At 40.1% G+C, this 15,836-nt stretch overlaps 1 protein-coding gene across 2 annotated transcripts in view; it reads right to left on the minus strand.

Moving 5' to 3' along the window:
- LOC122809657 overlaps positions 1-15,836 on the minus strand; it is a 673,939-nt gene that overhangs the window by 591,298 nt on the left and 66,805 nt on the right. For both annotated transcript variants that reach the window (XM_044081325.1, XM_044081317.1), the window contains exon 3: positions 14,231-14,581. In XM_044081325.1, the coding sequence (XP_043937260.1) occupies positions 14,231-14,581 (351 nt within the window). The remainder of the gene's footprint in view (positions 1-14,230; positions 14,582-15,836) is intronic.

The raw sequence follows: 15,836 nt of genomic DNA on the forward strand, positions 1-15,836 counted from the left end.
CCAGGCTGGTTAAGCTTATGGGGTGGTAGTTTCCAGGGTCTGTAGAGATGCCTCCTTTGTGGAGTGGGACCACTGTTGCTGTACGCCAGTGTTCAGGTACATATCCTGTGGTAAGGCTAAGGTTAAATAGCATTTTTATGTGTGGGTTAAGCTCCTCTTGGAGTTCACGTAGCACGCAACCCGGGATGCCGTCAGGTCCCATTGATGCTGTGTTTTTAGCTTTGCTGAGGGCTGCTCTCACCTGGACATCCGAGATGACAGGGAGACTACATTCAGCTGGGATAAGTATTTCATCTTTTGGGGGTGAGGGAGGGGAGAAATTTGCACTGAACCTGTCAGCCAGAATGTTGGCAATATCTGTGGGTTCAGTGTATTTTTTGTCGTTGTGAACTAACTCTGAGCATATCTGAGGGTTTCCGCCCAGGTTTCTAACATAGCTGAAGAAGGCCTTGTGGTTATCTTTAGTGTCCTTAGCGATTTTTCTCTCAAAGTTGGCCTTGGATGTTTTTATGAGGGAATGTAGCATTCTGCTAATGTTAATCAGAGATGCCTTCCCTTTATGGTATTTAGCTCTGTCATGCAGTAGCTTCCTTCTTTTGTTATGCAATTTGTTTATGGCTGAGGTCCACCAGACAGGACGCTTGCCCTTGGTGGAGAGGGTCTTGGATTTATTTGGGATTGCATGATCCATGCATTCTTGGAGATGTCCATATAACGCATTTGTGAAGGATCAGTGGTGGCTGGTGACTTCATATCAAAGGGGGGCTGCAGGAGACAGTTGAGTGGGTGGAGCCAATGGGAGGGGGTGTGGCCAACTAGAAAGGGGAGGAGCTATTCTCAAAACCACAAAAACTGGAACTTTAAATACGCTGCCCTGGGTGCCAAACTGTCATTATGAGAGTCCAATCAAGACTAAATGAAGTGAAGAAAAAAATATTTCAATGCATTGGCTGCATGACAGCTTATTTAATATCTAGATGGAAACAAAAAGGTTGTGAGGCATGAAAAAATAAATTACTTTTTAAATATATTACTGGAATGCCAGTCAAAATCAAGTATAAGAAAAACAAGCAGCACTCAACTCAAACCACTTCTCCTTGCACTTTCTAATTATAATTTATATTCAGCTTTATTAAACTACCAAGTAACATGCTGAAAGTAGCAATCTCTGTGATACCTCCACTTGTAAAAATGTTTCTTATCCAAAAAAGACCTGCTGCCTGACAACAACTATCTACTTGTTTCATGGGGAAAACATGATCAAAGTAAAAAATGAAAAGCAAACAAGAAACAAGCTCAAGAAACATTGCTTTAAGGATTATTGTACAGGTAATGGACCACACATGATAGATTGGCAATCTATTTAGTTTACAGGTAAAGTCTGCAAAGATGACTGCAAGTCTCCAACAAATGTAATGAGCTTCTTAAAATAATGTAATCCTGTTCTTTATTACAAATACTGTCATATGCATTTCAATACCCAAGGCTTATACATTATCTAGTTATGTAAGTATTCTCTGCATGGCAACAACAGAAAGGCTTTCAATGTTAGCAGTTAGCAGTATGCTTATTAAAGCTTACAATCTCAGACAAGCTTACCTGATGGTCATTAAAGCATTGCTACTTAAACACAGAGCAACAGGCACTTTCTGAGTAATAATAAGAATAAATCAACATTATAAAAATATGACAGAAACCAGATCATTCTGCAAAATCAAGGACAAAATAAAAGTAGTATTTGTGTCTATCTTGGATGGGGGGATACTCTGCACATTTACACTGCATAACTGCTCATTGCCTTGCTTGGACACATACAGAGTCACTACATGGGGGAGTGGGGTGCAACACATATGTCACAATTTGAAATGTCTCTGGCTGACTGTGATGGGGTTGGGAGGGTGGCCTAGTGGTTAAGGTGTTTGCCTTACAAAGACACATTTGTCATACCTCTCAACCTCAGAGCAAGAAATCTGGACAAAGCCATACATAAAAGTGGGACAGAGGCCCAAAAATAAGGACACTTTTTAAATATTGCTCTTATAAATTTAGAAAGATAATAGAATAGTAGGTCTTCCATTACTATGAATATTTCTGAAGGGCATGAAATCTGAAACTCAAATGTCTGCCATTACTTTCTAACTTCAGTCTTTAATGATTTGCCACTAATTTGCCAATAAAACACAATTTTATGAAAAATGGACCAAAAATGTGATGCAAAAATATAAAATAGCCACACAATACAGCTGGGAACCTGTCAAAGAAGGGACACTTTTTAATATTAGTACTGCTAACTTGAGCAGCTGACAAAATAAAAGAATCTACATGCATTTCTGAAATAAAAGAAATCTATAACTCTGATTATTAGTTATTTCTTAATTGTAAACCCTCCACATTTTCTTCCAAAATTGCCATTTTGCGGCAGGATTATTAGGGGAAGAGCAACATTTTGAGCCAAAATTGGGGACAGTTGAGAGGTTTGGATATGCCTAATTCTATAAAGCAATTTATTTGCATGTACCTCTCAACCTGTTAATGCAGGAAATCTGGACAAGGCCAAATATACTGGGGGAACATATAAACAGTACTAAAAATTGTTGTATAAACTGAGACAGTTGATAGAATAACAGGTCTTGCTTTAGCATGCATTTTTCTGAAGGTTATGAAGTCTGTACTCAGTGTCTGTCATTATTTAGTGACTTAATTTCAAATTATTTACCAGAAAACCACACATTGTATGAGGAGCTAACCAAAAATAAGAAGCAAAAATCTATTCATTCTGTTAAAATCTGGACAGTTGAGAGGTATAGTTCAGCCAGGGCAGTCATTGAGCTTGCCGCTCTTACCTCTCATAAAATCATGGTCGAATGGAGCCTCCCCCCTGCAGCCATTCCAATGAACCATTATTTGGCTATTTCACCCCATTTATCATAAACATTAATGTGCATGCTGCTTTACTTCTACAATGATTTGGACTTCATTTGAAAGTTTTATTTTGCATTTTACAGCACAAACACTAAAACATCTGCTAAACAAAGCGATGCAATCTGACAGTGAAAACAGACTTATTAGCATTAAAACTTCTCTGCCCTTGAAATTCACATTCACTGAAACAGCATTGAAACCCACATTCAAAGAAAATACATTTTGCCAGTGGTAGATAAAGATTAACTTTGGGCTGTTTTCAAATCATAGGCCCCTTGCACACAAAACATAGATGTGTTCTTTGATACACCTTCCTGATTGTATTAAATTATATTCCTTGTACAATATAATGCAGTTGTTAGAGGGCGTTTTAAATTTGTTGTTTTGAACATTTTTCCAGTAAACAATGAAACAAAATGCATGCACCAATAATGACAAAACTGCCCAATTCAGAACATTTCTATCATAAAAGTCTACTCAGACTTCTACAGTCCACCAGTATCAGTAAATATGCACAATCTCTGAAGAAGTAAAAGTCATCTAAATAATTCCACATTAAAGAAATATGTAACTAATGAAGAGGTTGCTGCTAGCAAACAACTTCATATTTCATTGTTTCATCTACACATAAAGTGCATGTTGCCCTTGAGGAATAAATTGCCAATGTTGCATTAAAAATGATAAGCTAGTAATATTGCAATAGGGAATGGATGGCAAACTGATAACATGTTCATATAGTTACTAGGTATCTTCACCAAAAAGGACTGCAGCATCCACCCCCTTTACAATACAATATAGTTATTAGTAATGCATCTACCTACTGTGGGAGTAGAACCCACAGCCTTCTGCATCAAAAGCAAGTACACTACATGTTATCCTATTAACAATGCAAGCAGATTCAGCATAAGCAGCACTAAACTTTTGTTCCTCTGCAGCTCTCAGCTTCTTGTAAAATCTACTTGACACTCAGCTGTATCTCTGAACTTTGCAGCACAAGAAATCTGGAAAAAGCCAAAATTTAGGGGGGGGGGGGCAAAAGACCAAAAAACAGGGACACGTTTTAAACATTGATTATATAATGTTGGAAAGTTGCTAGAATAAAATGTTGTGTTACCACCATAAATTTCACTGCCAAGTATTGAACCCAGGACCCTATGCAAAATAGTCAGAACAACATACCACTATGCCAAATCATCTGTTTTATGAAAGTGAGGAAGACTGAAACTTAAATGGGTGCCATTTAGTGAATTCAGTTCTCACTATAGCTGGCAACATCTTAGCACAAAACACCTGAACAAAGCCAATAATGGGGGAATACAGCTCCCAAACATATTCAGTGAATTCAGTTCTCACCATAGCTTTCAACCTTGGCACAAAAAAAACCTGGATGAAGCCAATAATGTGGGAATACAGTCCCAAACATAGGGACAAATTTCAAATATCCATCTTATAAACTTAGAAAATTGCTATAATAATAGGTTTTGCGTTACCATGTACTTTCTGAAGAATATGAAGTCTGAAATACAAATGTTTGTCATTTTTATTTAACATTTGTTAACCAGGAAAGTCTGACTTAGAACAAAAGCCAATTTTCAGCAGAAATACTCCAAACATATGTCTTTGTAAGATGGGAGGATACCAGAGCAAACCCATACAAACGCAGGGAGGACATGCAGACTCCACACAGAAGGCACCCCAGCCAAGAATCAAACCAGACAACCTGTAGCTGTCAGGCAACAATACTACCACTGCACTACTGACTGTGTTAAGAAACAACAATACAGAAACCACAGATTTTATGAGGAACAGAACAAATATGAGGTAAAAATCTGCACATTTTTATAAATGGTGGTGGGTAGGGAATTCAGGCTCTTGCCATTTGGCCTCAAGGTATAGGGTTCAAGCCTTATTCTCTACCCACCACCATGTAGCAAATGGGGCAGTTCACACACACACACACACACACACACACACACACACACACACACACACACACACACACACACACACACACACACACACACTGAAGCTACATTTCACTGCTAAAGGCTATTTGGGAGGTTCATCCTCTGCTAAACCCACACCAGTAATGCTAACTTTAAAATGAGTTATACAAAAAGTCAGATTATTTACTCTGGATATCCACTGAAGTCGGCAGCACTCCTTTACCAGTTCTGACATCCCTTCACATAGTCTGTCTACAACAACTGGCTGCCTGTCCCATATGCAATAAAAGATATCAGGCTGCTTAATTACTTATATAACTAGCTCTGATAGTAAGGAAACTCTCCATCAGATGTCTTATCTTTCCTTACTAAAGTATCTGCTTAACATTGCAACCATGCATCAAGTAACTGAATTAACAGTTATATCAGTGCTAAAAATCAAAGTCTCATTAGCACTGTGCACTTCAAAGCAAATTCATTGAAACTTCAAACGTTTACTCTCTATGCACCATTTACTAGATACATCATGAAATTCTTTATGCTAGGAATATGTCAAATGATTTTCCCTTCAGATGGACTGACAAAAAAAAAAACTGACTCGTATCTATAAACACAACTTCATGAGTAGCATGTGCATTCCAGTGTACTTCTTCAGAAAAGATATTCAAGTTGGATCTTAGTAGGATACCCTACCAAAAAAGGAAAACATTCTGACGTTTCAGTAGGTCAAATCTTTCATGTTTCAAGTAAGGTTAGTATGCCACTAACCAGGAAGTTTTTTTTTTTTTGAAAGTCTTTGTAATTGTAGCTGTCTGCCACCTGTCAGGACTTAATAACTATGACTATAAAAGTGCAGTCGATTGCTTGGGATGCGACTATGATGTGCAGTCTTATTCTCCTGGGAGAAGGGGAAAGGACACATGCTTTCTAGTTAGAAAAGTCTGTGGAATAACAATGCTGGATTATAGCACATCTATCACAAATCAAGATATTTGTAAATAAGCACTGCCTTCCATTTAGAAATCTTGCATACCTGATGAGTAGCAATTGTGGCTTTAAGAAAGACTATCCTCATCAGTACAGCAATGATGCAGTAACAGTTCTGAAATATGTTAACAAATGTAAGCTGAATAACCTGGAGAAATGTGCAGACTTAGTTTCTGAGCTGGGTTCTGCTCACTTGTTTGACATCAGACCAACTAGTGGTGCTGCACTTCATCCAGATCTAATTTTCTTTTATTTACCTAGGAAGGTTTAATCACTACTGCACCGACTGATGTAACTTGGGAGTTGTGGGGCTGTAGGCTAGGGCTGCATTACAACCTGAAGCAGATGACCATACCATGACATAACTAGTTACAGAACTACTGTATTCCCAGTGTTAATGCTATTTTTTTCTGTTTTTGTTTTTTTTTTCAACAAGAGTACACGTCTTTATACTGCTAACAAGCACCTCTTAATCTCCCTCACATTAACTTTCTGCAAGTATCCCGATCATTCCCTGATGGTTCCTCCAATTGTATCTCCCAACATAGTGATGCTGAAAATCTGAATGTCCCAACATATATGGCATAGTTGATAGGATTATGTTTTTCTGTTGTATACATTTGTGTTAGCAAAACCTGAAACACATCTTTCAATAAATCGTTTCATGTTATGACTTAAACTTGACATTTGCATATCCTTTTTTACAATAAGAACTGTACTTATCTCCCTTATAAAATGAGATAACATAGTTTTGACTGCCTGTTTCTTTGAACTGTGATATAGTACATGGTGTCCTTTTCATACACACTCAACAAAGGGACATCTTTTTTGTATCATACTGTTTTCTACTGCTTTGTCTAGTTGTGGACTTGTTTTTCATCTTATGAAAGCAAGGTTGCAATGTTGCACAGGCCATTTCTGACAGTCTTCACTCACATGTTCAAGGATCACCGGTCTATTACTGCCCTAATTACAACAATACTTACTTTAATTCTGCACCTTCACTCTGTTCTTCTTTTCTTTCTTCTTCTTTCTTCTTGTTGTTCTGTTCTTCCTTCTAGCACAGCTGACAATCCACCCAAATAAAAAAAAAAAAGTAAAATAATCCGATAAAAAGTTTAAAAAAAGGTCACGACAATCCACAAGTCAGGCCGACAACTGACTGATTGATTCTCACTCTTTTTCCAGCTCATGATAAAGCCCGGGAAGAGAGTGACAACTAATCAGCAGCATTTAGCCCAGCAAGCACGTCATGACGTACCTGCGGACGTCGCAGTCCGAGCCCCTTCCAATTCTATGCGGTTTGGAACCGCATAGACTTCTGGGCATCACAATGATGCCTTCATTGACTCCACCGGGCTGCAATTAAAAAAAAAATAATAATATGTTTAAAACGCTGCAGCCTGAGGCGGTTACAGTGCGCATGCGTGTACTTCCGAGTCGCGGACTCGAATTTTGTTTTACATTTTGATTGTCTCACTGTCTCACTTATAATTTAGCTGAGGGGGCTGCAGTCCGGCAGTCTGATGCCACGAGCCGCCCCTGTGAAGGATTCAGCATTGTGGGATGTGGTTTCCACTGGCCCAGTGGGCTTAAAGGATACCATCTCAGTCTTAAGAAGAGTGAAGTCGGCTTTTGAGAAGTTTTTCACTATAGTCTTTTGTGCTGGGGGTGTAGGTGGGATATGTATATCCAGGGTGATTAGTTTGAGGTCAGATCTCACTAGTGAGGGGTATACTTCCGGTGTGGAGCATTTTGTCCCCATGTTTGTGATGATCAGGTCTAGTATATTATCTCCCCTAGTGGGAGATTTGACTAGCTGTTCCAGTGCATTTGAATTTATGAATTCCAGGAACCTCTGGGCCAGGGTGTTATGGCTAGAATAATGCACCCAATCTATGTTAGGGTAGTTGAAATCTCCCAGTATGATGGTATTTGGTGATACACTGATATCCTCCAGTGTCTTCAGGAAGGCTGAATGGGGTTCCTGAGATTGGGAGGGTGGTCTGTAACATGCTACCAGTTGTATAGCAGTATTGCCTATGGTTAGTTGCACCTGTATGGTCTCCGATGCTTCATATGTTGCTACTAACCTCAAGCTCATAAACTCATCTTCACTCCCTCCCTTTCCTCTACCTTTAAAATGCACCTTCCAGAAAGACTATTAAGATCCAACAGCAAGAACGTGACTGAATTGCATAAACCATCACGCCCCTAGGGCAAAAACCTTTTGTCCACCTTAGCACTCCCATGGAACTCCCTACCCACACTTATCTGTACCACCACAAGTTACTCTACCTTTAAAAAAATACTTCACTCACATCTAAAATCTCGCTGGGAATGCCCCTGTTCCCATCCCACATAGCACCCTTACTTCTTAACCCCCACTTACTCTCCCACCTCACATCCCCACTAACACCAAGAGGCACCGCAAGTGCTCACTGCCCAGCTGTTTTACAGTAGGAACAAATATATTTGTGGAGCTTTTCTCCCTGGGCCTCTGCTGAAAACGGACCTGTGTCCAGTCCGGACTATCCTGGTCAACAAATGTAAATAAATAAATAAATAAATAAATTTGTAAATACTTACTTATATTTTATAGTTCTCTTTGTGGATTATTATATTTAAGTGTGGATTTTCATTTATTGTTATCTCTAAATGCCTTGTTTTTATCTGTATTTCTGTCCTACTATGTGACTGTGAATTTGTTGTTCATGAATATTGTCTTTATGGAGCTTTTCTCCCCAGGACTCCATTGAAAATGGGTTATTTTTGGCCCAATTGGACCATCCTGGTAAACCAACTGCAAATAAATAAAATAAAATGAATAAATAAATATGAAGGCAGACATGATCGATCTCACTGAATGTGTGTCTCAGGCAGGGATGTCCCTAGCCTTAAACAGCATTCTACTGTTACCTAGAACGATGCTTCAATACAAACAGATAATGATTGACTTTAACAATTGGCTTAGTTTCTGGTGTCATTTGAAGGGGATCCGGTACCTGACAGCCTGGGAAGACATGATCAACAGACCACGATGCTTTGCCAGAGATGGTCTGCATCTGTCTCCCTTGGGCTTCAGGCTTCTGGCAAAGGCTCTTGCCTTCCCATAGTGCCTTTTTAAGCAATGCCATGAAGTCAAACTACCAACATGAAAATTTCATCAAAATGCAAATTACAGTCATGCTGCTAAATGCTAGGAGTTTAAACATGAAACTGCACTCACTGCAAGCATTCTTAACCCTGGAAGATGTTGACATTTGTGTAGTTACAGAAACCTGGTTCAACGCTGCGGAGAGCACCCCAGCCACACCAGGTTACTTATCCTGTCATACATTCAGACGCCAAACCGTGCGCAGCAAAGCAAAAGGCGATGGGGTTTCAATACATACTAAAAACATACACACCTCCAGGCTGGTCAAACAGTATGACGTACAGGAGACATTCTAGGTGCAGTTAACTGTTGACAAGATCCCTGTTCAAATCATAGCTAGCTACAGGCCCCCAACGTTGACTCAAGATGCCCACTCCACCTATCTGGACCTCTTCGAATCTATCAGGATTCAACCCATTACCCTGATCCTGGGTGACTTTAACTATCCAAACATAGACTGGAAGAACTACTCATGCCAAAACACAAAAACCCAGGATTCCTTGATTTCATCAGTGCAAATGCCTTGGACCAGCTGGTCAACACCCCCACAAGAAGTGATAATATCTTGGACATAGTATTAACCAACATGAGTAACCACTGCAGCACCAGACAATGTCATCCTCACTGGTAAGATCAGACCTCAAAGTGGTCACTTTCAAACTCCCCCCCCCTTGCTAGCATCAAACATAAAAACTTCTCCAAAGCTGATTACAACCTCCTGAGGGAAGGTATAAACAGTTTCACAGCCCCCACCCCCTCCATAGGAACTGGCACAAATGTCCAAACCTACACCAATGTACTATACAAGCATCAATATAGCTGAATGGAGTCAAGAATACTCAAAAGGACAAAATCATCCTCCTCAAAGAAGAGTAAACATGTCTGGTGGACATATGCAATAAATAAACTATAAAAAAGGCAAAACTTGTTGTCTAGGACCAAGAAGGAGCAGGTGCCTAATTGGAAGCAATCTCTCCTTAGCCTGAACAAGCAAATAAGAGCACTAGTGAAATCCTCCAAAGCAAATTTTGAGTCCAAACAGGCCACATCTACAAAAGACAATCATAAGGCCTTCACAAACGTTCTCAATCTCAAATGAAGCACTCAGATCTGCTCAGAAGGGTCTATATTATATTTTCGAAAGTTTCAAACATCGAACACCATATGGTCGACACCATATGAGCAATGTTTGAAATTATGAAAATATAATAAAAAAAACAAAAATAAAAAAACTATACTTACCTAAATGCTGTTGGCAGGGACCCCCCCCCCCACACCCCCGCTACTTAAATATTCCTACTCCAAGATCACACTGCATCAAAGTAAAGGGAAAATATTCACTACGTGATTTCTGTGTTATGTGCGCAACATTTCGACGTTTCCACCAATCGGGTTCACTCAATACGCATTCGCCGTTTACAGTTTTCGATCACATGATAGGAACCCGCTCAGAACTGGTAGTCAAGGACATCACACACACACAAGCACCATAGATATAGCAAACCTGCTGGCAGACAAGTTCAATGAAAACTTCACACCTCTGTCCCCCCATCAGTAAATCAGGACATCCCCAGCACCTGCGCCCCCTCCCCTTATCTTTAGGGAGCAAGTCATCACTGCCCTCTCAAAGGCAAAAAATACAGCCTCCATGGGACCCGATAACATCCCAGGCTACATCCTACATGATCTCAGGCAGGAACTCGCAGCACCATTAGGCACCCTACTCAACCAAAGCCTGAGTACCGGCTTCATCCCAGCTGAGTGGAGGACAGCCACTGTCATCTCTTTGCACAAAGGTGGCGTGTAAACTGATCCAGGAAATTATAGGCCCATCAGCCTAATAAGCCTGATCTGCAAGGCCACGGAATAGATTATTATGGACCTCATTAACAAGGACATTGGCAACCTCCAGACACTTGATCCTACACAGTTTGGTTTTGTCAAGCAGAGGTCGCGCCTGTTAAATTTGGTCACCTTCCTTGAGACAGTCCCCAAAGCCATGGATGAGGAGAAGATGGTGCAAATTGCCTACCTTGACCTGGCCAAAGCCTTCGATACTATTCCCTGGGTATAACAGATAAACTCTCTCAATTAGGCATCAAGCCATATGTTACCAGATGCGTAGTGAACATCTCAGTGATAGAACCCACCTAGTCAAAATAGGGGAAGCCACCTCAAGCAGTAAATCCTTAATGAGCGGTGTACCCCAAGGTCAGTCTTTGGGTCTCTGTTGTTTAGGATATATTTTTCTTAAGTGCAGACCAAAACTGGTGCCTATGGCTGACCAAGTTCTGGACACTGTCATCAATTCCCCTAGTGATGTGGACATCCTCCAAGATAGTCTCACCCAAACAAATGACTGGTGCCAGAAACATGGCCTCAAACTGAATGCCAAAAAATGCATAATCATCCCCTTTGGGAAGCTTGATGTCCTCACAAATTATCACATTAATATTTTATTTATTTATTTATTTGACATTTGTTAACCGGGTTAGTCCAACTGGGACAAAGCCCTTTTTCAGTGGAGACCCAGGGAGAAAAGCTCCACAATAAACATTCAATAATTAGACATAAAGTAAATCAACAATTTACAAAGAAATAAACAATAGAATTTAATATTACTGGGACTTTGAACAAATATTGTACCATAAAAGATACAGATAGTCCTTAAGTCTTAAAAAAGCTAAAAAAACAGTGGAAATAAAATTGTCTAAGAAAAGTATAATAAAATTAAAAGAATGAACAAATTTGTAAGTTACAGAAAAGAAACAGAAACAGAGAGGAGAGAAGCAAAGAGTGATATAGTTGCCATAAAGAGAAATAAGGAGAAAGGTATGGTTTCACGGATGTAGAAGTATGAATAAGAGAGAAGATTTAGTCAGGAGGAAGATAGCACAGACATAGTTTATTTTTCTTAAAGAGAAATTTTACTGACTTTCCTAAAGATGCAATCAGTCGTGATGGACTTGGGCACCCAGGTTGATAGCAAACTCACTTTTGATCACCATATTGCATCTGTTGTATGGAAATCTTTCTACATGGCCCACATTATTAGGAAGGGTATCTCAACCAGGGACAAGAAGGTCATAACATCCCTGTATTCTTCCCTTGTAAGACCCATTATTGAGTACAATGCCCCTTTTGGCATTTACCTCACAAAGCACCTGCAGCAGCTGGAGAGACCAAAGATGTTCCTCACCAGGAGAATCCAGGGCATCAAATATCTACCCTACACAAATAGGCTAAAAGCCCTGTACCTCTACTCAGTCTCATAAAGACTCCTCAGAGGTGACCTCTGTCTGGCATATACAGCAATCTCAGACCCTGCCTTGATGGGACTGCTGCATATCCGCAAGTCCAGCTCCACTCGAGTAACCCGCACGCGCAACTCAACCTGGTCTGCGACATCAACAGAACTTGTTGGCAGGACAGATTTGTGTCCCTGAGACTCCCCCTTCTGTGAAATAGACTCCCTCTCCACATAAAGCAGACTACCTCACTTTTTAAGCGCAACTTGGATAACTGGATGGGGAACAGAAAATTCACCCCTGGTTACACCCATGTCCCTGCTGGACAGGTTCATTGGGTGCTGACTTGTTGGAACATGAGTTAAATTCTTGGCCAGGCTTAGGGCCTCAGGGCCAACAACCTAGTAACTTCTTGTGATCCTATGGGTGAGGCCACTACCCCAGCATTAGTACACTGACATCTTAGATATCAGATAACCACAACAAAGTGCAAACCCAAGCAGCATAACAAAGATTTGTTTTGAACCATGAAACTTAAGCATTATGAGGGCTCTCAGTTTGAATATATTCTTTAAACTTCATGGAGGTGCAGTTTCTTAAAATAGAGAGACCACAGAGGTTCCTAACCAGGAAAATCCACGGTCTCAAACACCTATCCTATACAGATAACCTAAAAGCCCTGTCCCTCTACTCAGTCTCATACAGACTGCTCAGAGGAGACCTGCAGCTGGCATATAAGGCTATCTCAGACTCAGCCTTGATGGAGTTGCTGCATATCCATAAGTCAAACTCCAGTCATGCAACCTGCACACAAGGTCTCAACCTGGTCTGTGACATTAATAGAACTTGTTGGCGGGATAAATTTGTGTCCCAGTGACTCCCCCATCTGTGGAATAGACTTCTTCTCCATGTCAAGCAGAGTACCTCACTAGCCGTCTTTAAGAGGAACCTGGACGACTGCATGGGAAACAGAAAATATACCTCTGGGATCCCACCTGTGTCCCTGCTGATCATGGAAATAGGAGTTGACTTTGTGGGAACATGGGTGAAATTCTTGGCTAGGCTTATAAGGGCCTCTGGGTCAATAGCCTAGTATTGTCCTATGAACCTATGAGTTCACTCTTCAAACACTGAAGCTGCAGTTTTGGTACAGTTGAGGTATGTGTGAACATCATTGTCTACAGGATTGTTGACCCATTACATCGGTTAATGACAGTACTAGGGGTAGTGCTTCTCTCTGTATTACCAGCAGCACAAGATATGTTTTGTACTCTGAAAACTCTTGCCTTATGCTCACAGGTCAGGCATGAAGCATCACCGTGGTTTTATAATGAGATTTATTTTCTGGGGGAGATGCTTACTTATGATGGAGCCACAAACTGAGCTGAATGTCAAACTTTATTTACTTTACTGGACCTGACTTTTTCCTCTGAAAACTGTGCTTTCAGATAGATGTTTTTAGAGTTGTTATTTGTTTGAGCATTAGTAACAGTCATTACATACATCCACTTTCTGTAATAGCAATGAAACATTCCTTTTAGGCATGTCTTGATACAGTTGGTACTACAAGTAAATATGCTGTGTGCTGGACAGAAATTACCTACTTCCAGTACATCAGCCACACAGTTGTGATGTGCATCTCACTATACATTGCTGTCTTTTTATATGTGCTGTCAAAACATATTTTCTCCACATCCTCCCCAACACTTTGATACCACAAGTCAACTTTTCAGACTGTACCCTCCCCCTTAAAAAATTCTTATGTCCACTACTGTAGGCACATTAGTAGTGAAATGAGTAGAGGTTAGATGTACTCACAATAACTGGCAAACCACATGACAAGAGAATATATATCATTTCAGAAAACAAGTATTATAGCACACAACTGCTCAGGATTCACTTAAACAATAACGCTTCTGAGGAAAATTCGGTTACATGTACTTAGAGATAATATAACAAAACAAAAATACCTGGTTCTTGAGAATTATTATGATCTCTGTTCTGTGCTTCCTGACAATCCTGGACTTGATTAGGAAGTTCAGATTTAACTGGACACTGGTTGACGCTGTCCTGATCCACTCCAAATGTTATGATTTGTGGTCTGACAATGGGTGGCTGCAAGTCATTGTCTATCATTACTATATCTGGCAAATCCTCTAGCAAACTCAGCAGTGACTTGTATCCATATTTTGTGAGGCAAAGCTGTATACCATGAATCTGATGAAATACACCAGCAAAGTTTCCAAATTCAATTCCCTGTGGATTCTGCAGGACCACTTTTCGAATATTTTCTTTCAAATGTGAGTCTATTCGCCGTTTACCTACAGTGATGAATAAACACTTAAATATGGAAAAGTATGCAGATGAATTATATGGCGGCTGATTTAAAACTTATACATACTTCTAGCTCAAAGAAGTCTTGTTTATGTCTTATCTATACACACATACACAAACACACACGTGCAAACACATTTAAGTTTTGCCAAACAAAATGCCTAACTAAATGCACATGGTGACAGATTCTGTACAAACAGTAAAAGTGTTTCATTTCTGTGGAAAACTACTGCATTTTTATCTTTAAGTAAAGAAATACATTTAAGATATTTGCTGTAAATAACAAGTGTTCACTTAAGGTAGACAGAAGCATATAGAAATAAAGTACAGTTTTGTACACTTACCATAAATGTAGATGTTTGAGTGTATTCACTGTTGCAGTCATTACATTTAGGTTGCTTGCAGGTTGCCCTCAGACATCCTGATTAACAAAGTCTTGGGTCCTGCGTCAGCTGCTGTCCCTTCTTACATGACATCAAGTCGTCAGGGGTATAAAACATGCAGCTGATGCCATTACATCAGTTTTTCTTGCCCCAGATGTCAGGTGCCCCTCTAATGGGAAGCAATTAAATCTAAAGGTACAATGATATACCTCCAACAAAAAAGCAAATACACCAAAAAGGCTTTTAAGCATAGTAAAGGAAAGTAGAGGTATAGCCAAAAGAAGTTAGGGGGCTGAAGGGATAGTAAGCAGGACTGCAACAGTGAATACACTCTAACATCTACATTTATGGTAAGTGTACACAACTGTATTATGTTCTTCGTGTTTTACTGTTGCAGTCATTATATTTGGGTAGATTCCCAAAGCTATTGTTGGGTGGAGAAATTTCGATAGCATTAGGACCAGCTATAAGGCCCTGCAAGACTGCAGAGGCAAAGGCAGCTCTGGATTTAGAGAAAATTGGCAAATGATAATGCTTGGTGAAAGTATATACAGAACTCCAGGTAGCAGCTTCTAGGATGTCCCTTTTAGGGATGCCTCTGAGAAAGGCTGCAGCCCTGGTGGAGTGAGGTCTGATCCCCTGGGGGATATGTTTTCCATGGTGCTTATAGCAGAAATGAATGCAATGGCCTCTCCATTTAGAAATGGTTTGCTTTGAAATAGCCTTCCCCTCTGCCCCTGCAGGAAATGCCACCAGCAGTTGTTCAGATTTCCTTTGATGTTTAGTCCTGTCTGAGCAGAATCCAAGTTGTCTGTGCACATTTAAGGAATGCAGTATCAGTTCCCCTTTGTTCTGTGGA

This window comes from Protopterus annectens, chromosome 1.part1 (assembly GCF_019279795.1).
Source record: "Protopterus annectens isolate FY-2018-M chromosome 1.part1, PAN1.0, whole genome shotgun sequence".
In the NCBI taxonomy this organism is placed as follows: domain Eukaryota; kingdom Metazoa; phylum Chordata; order Ceratodontiformes; family Protopteridae; genus Protopterus; species Protopterus annectens.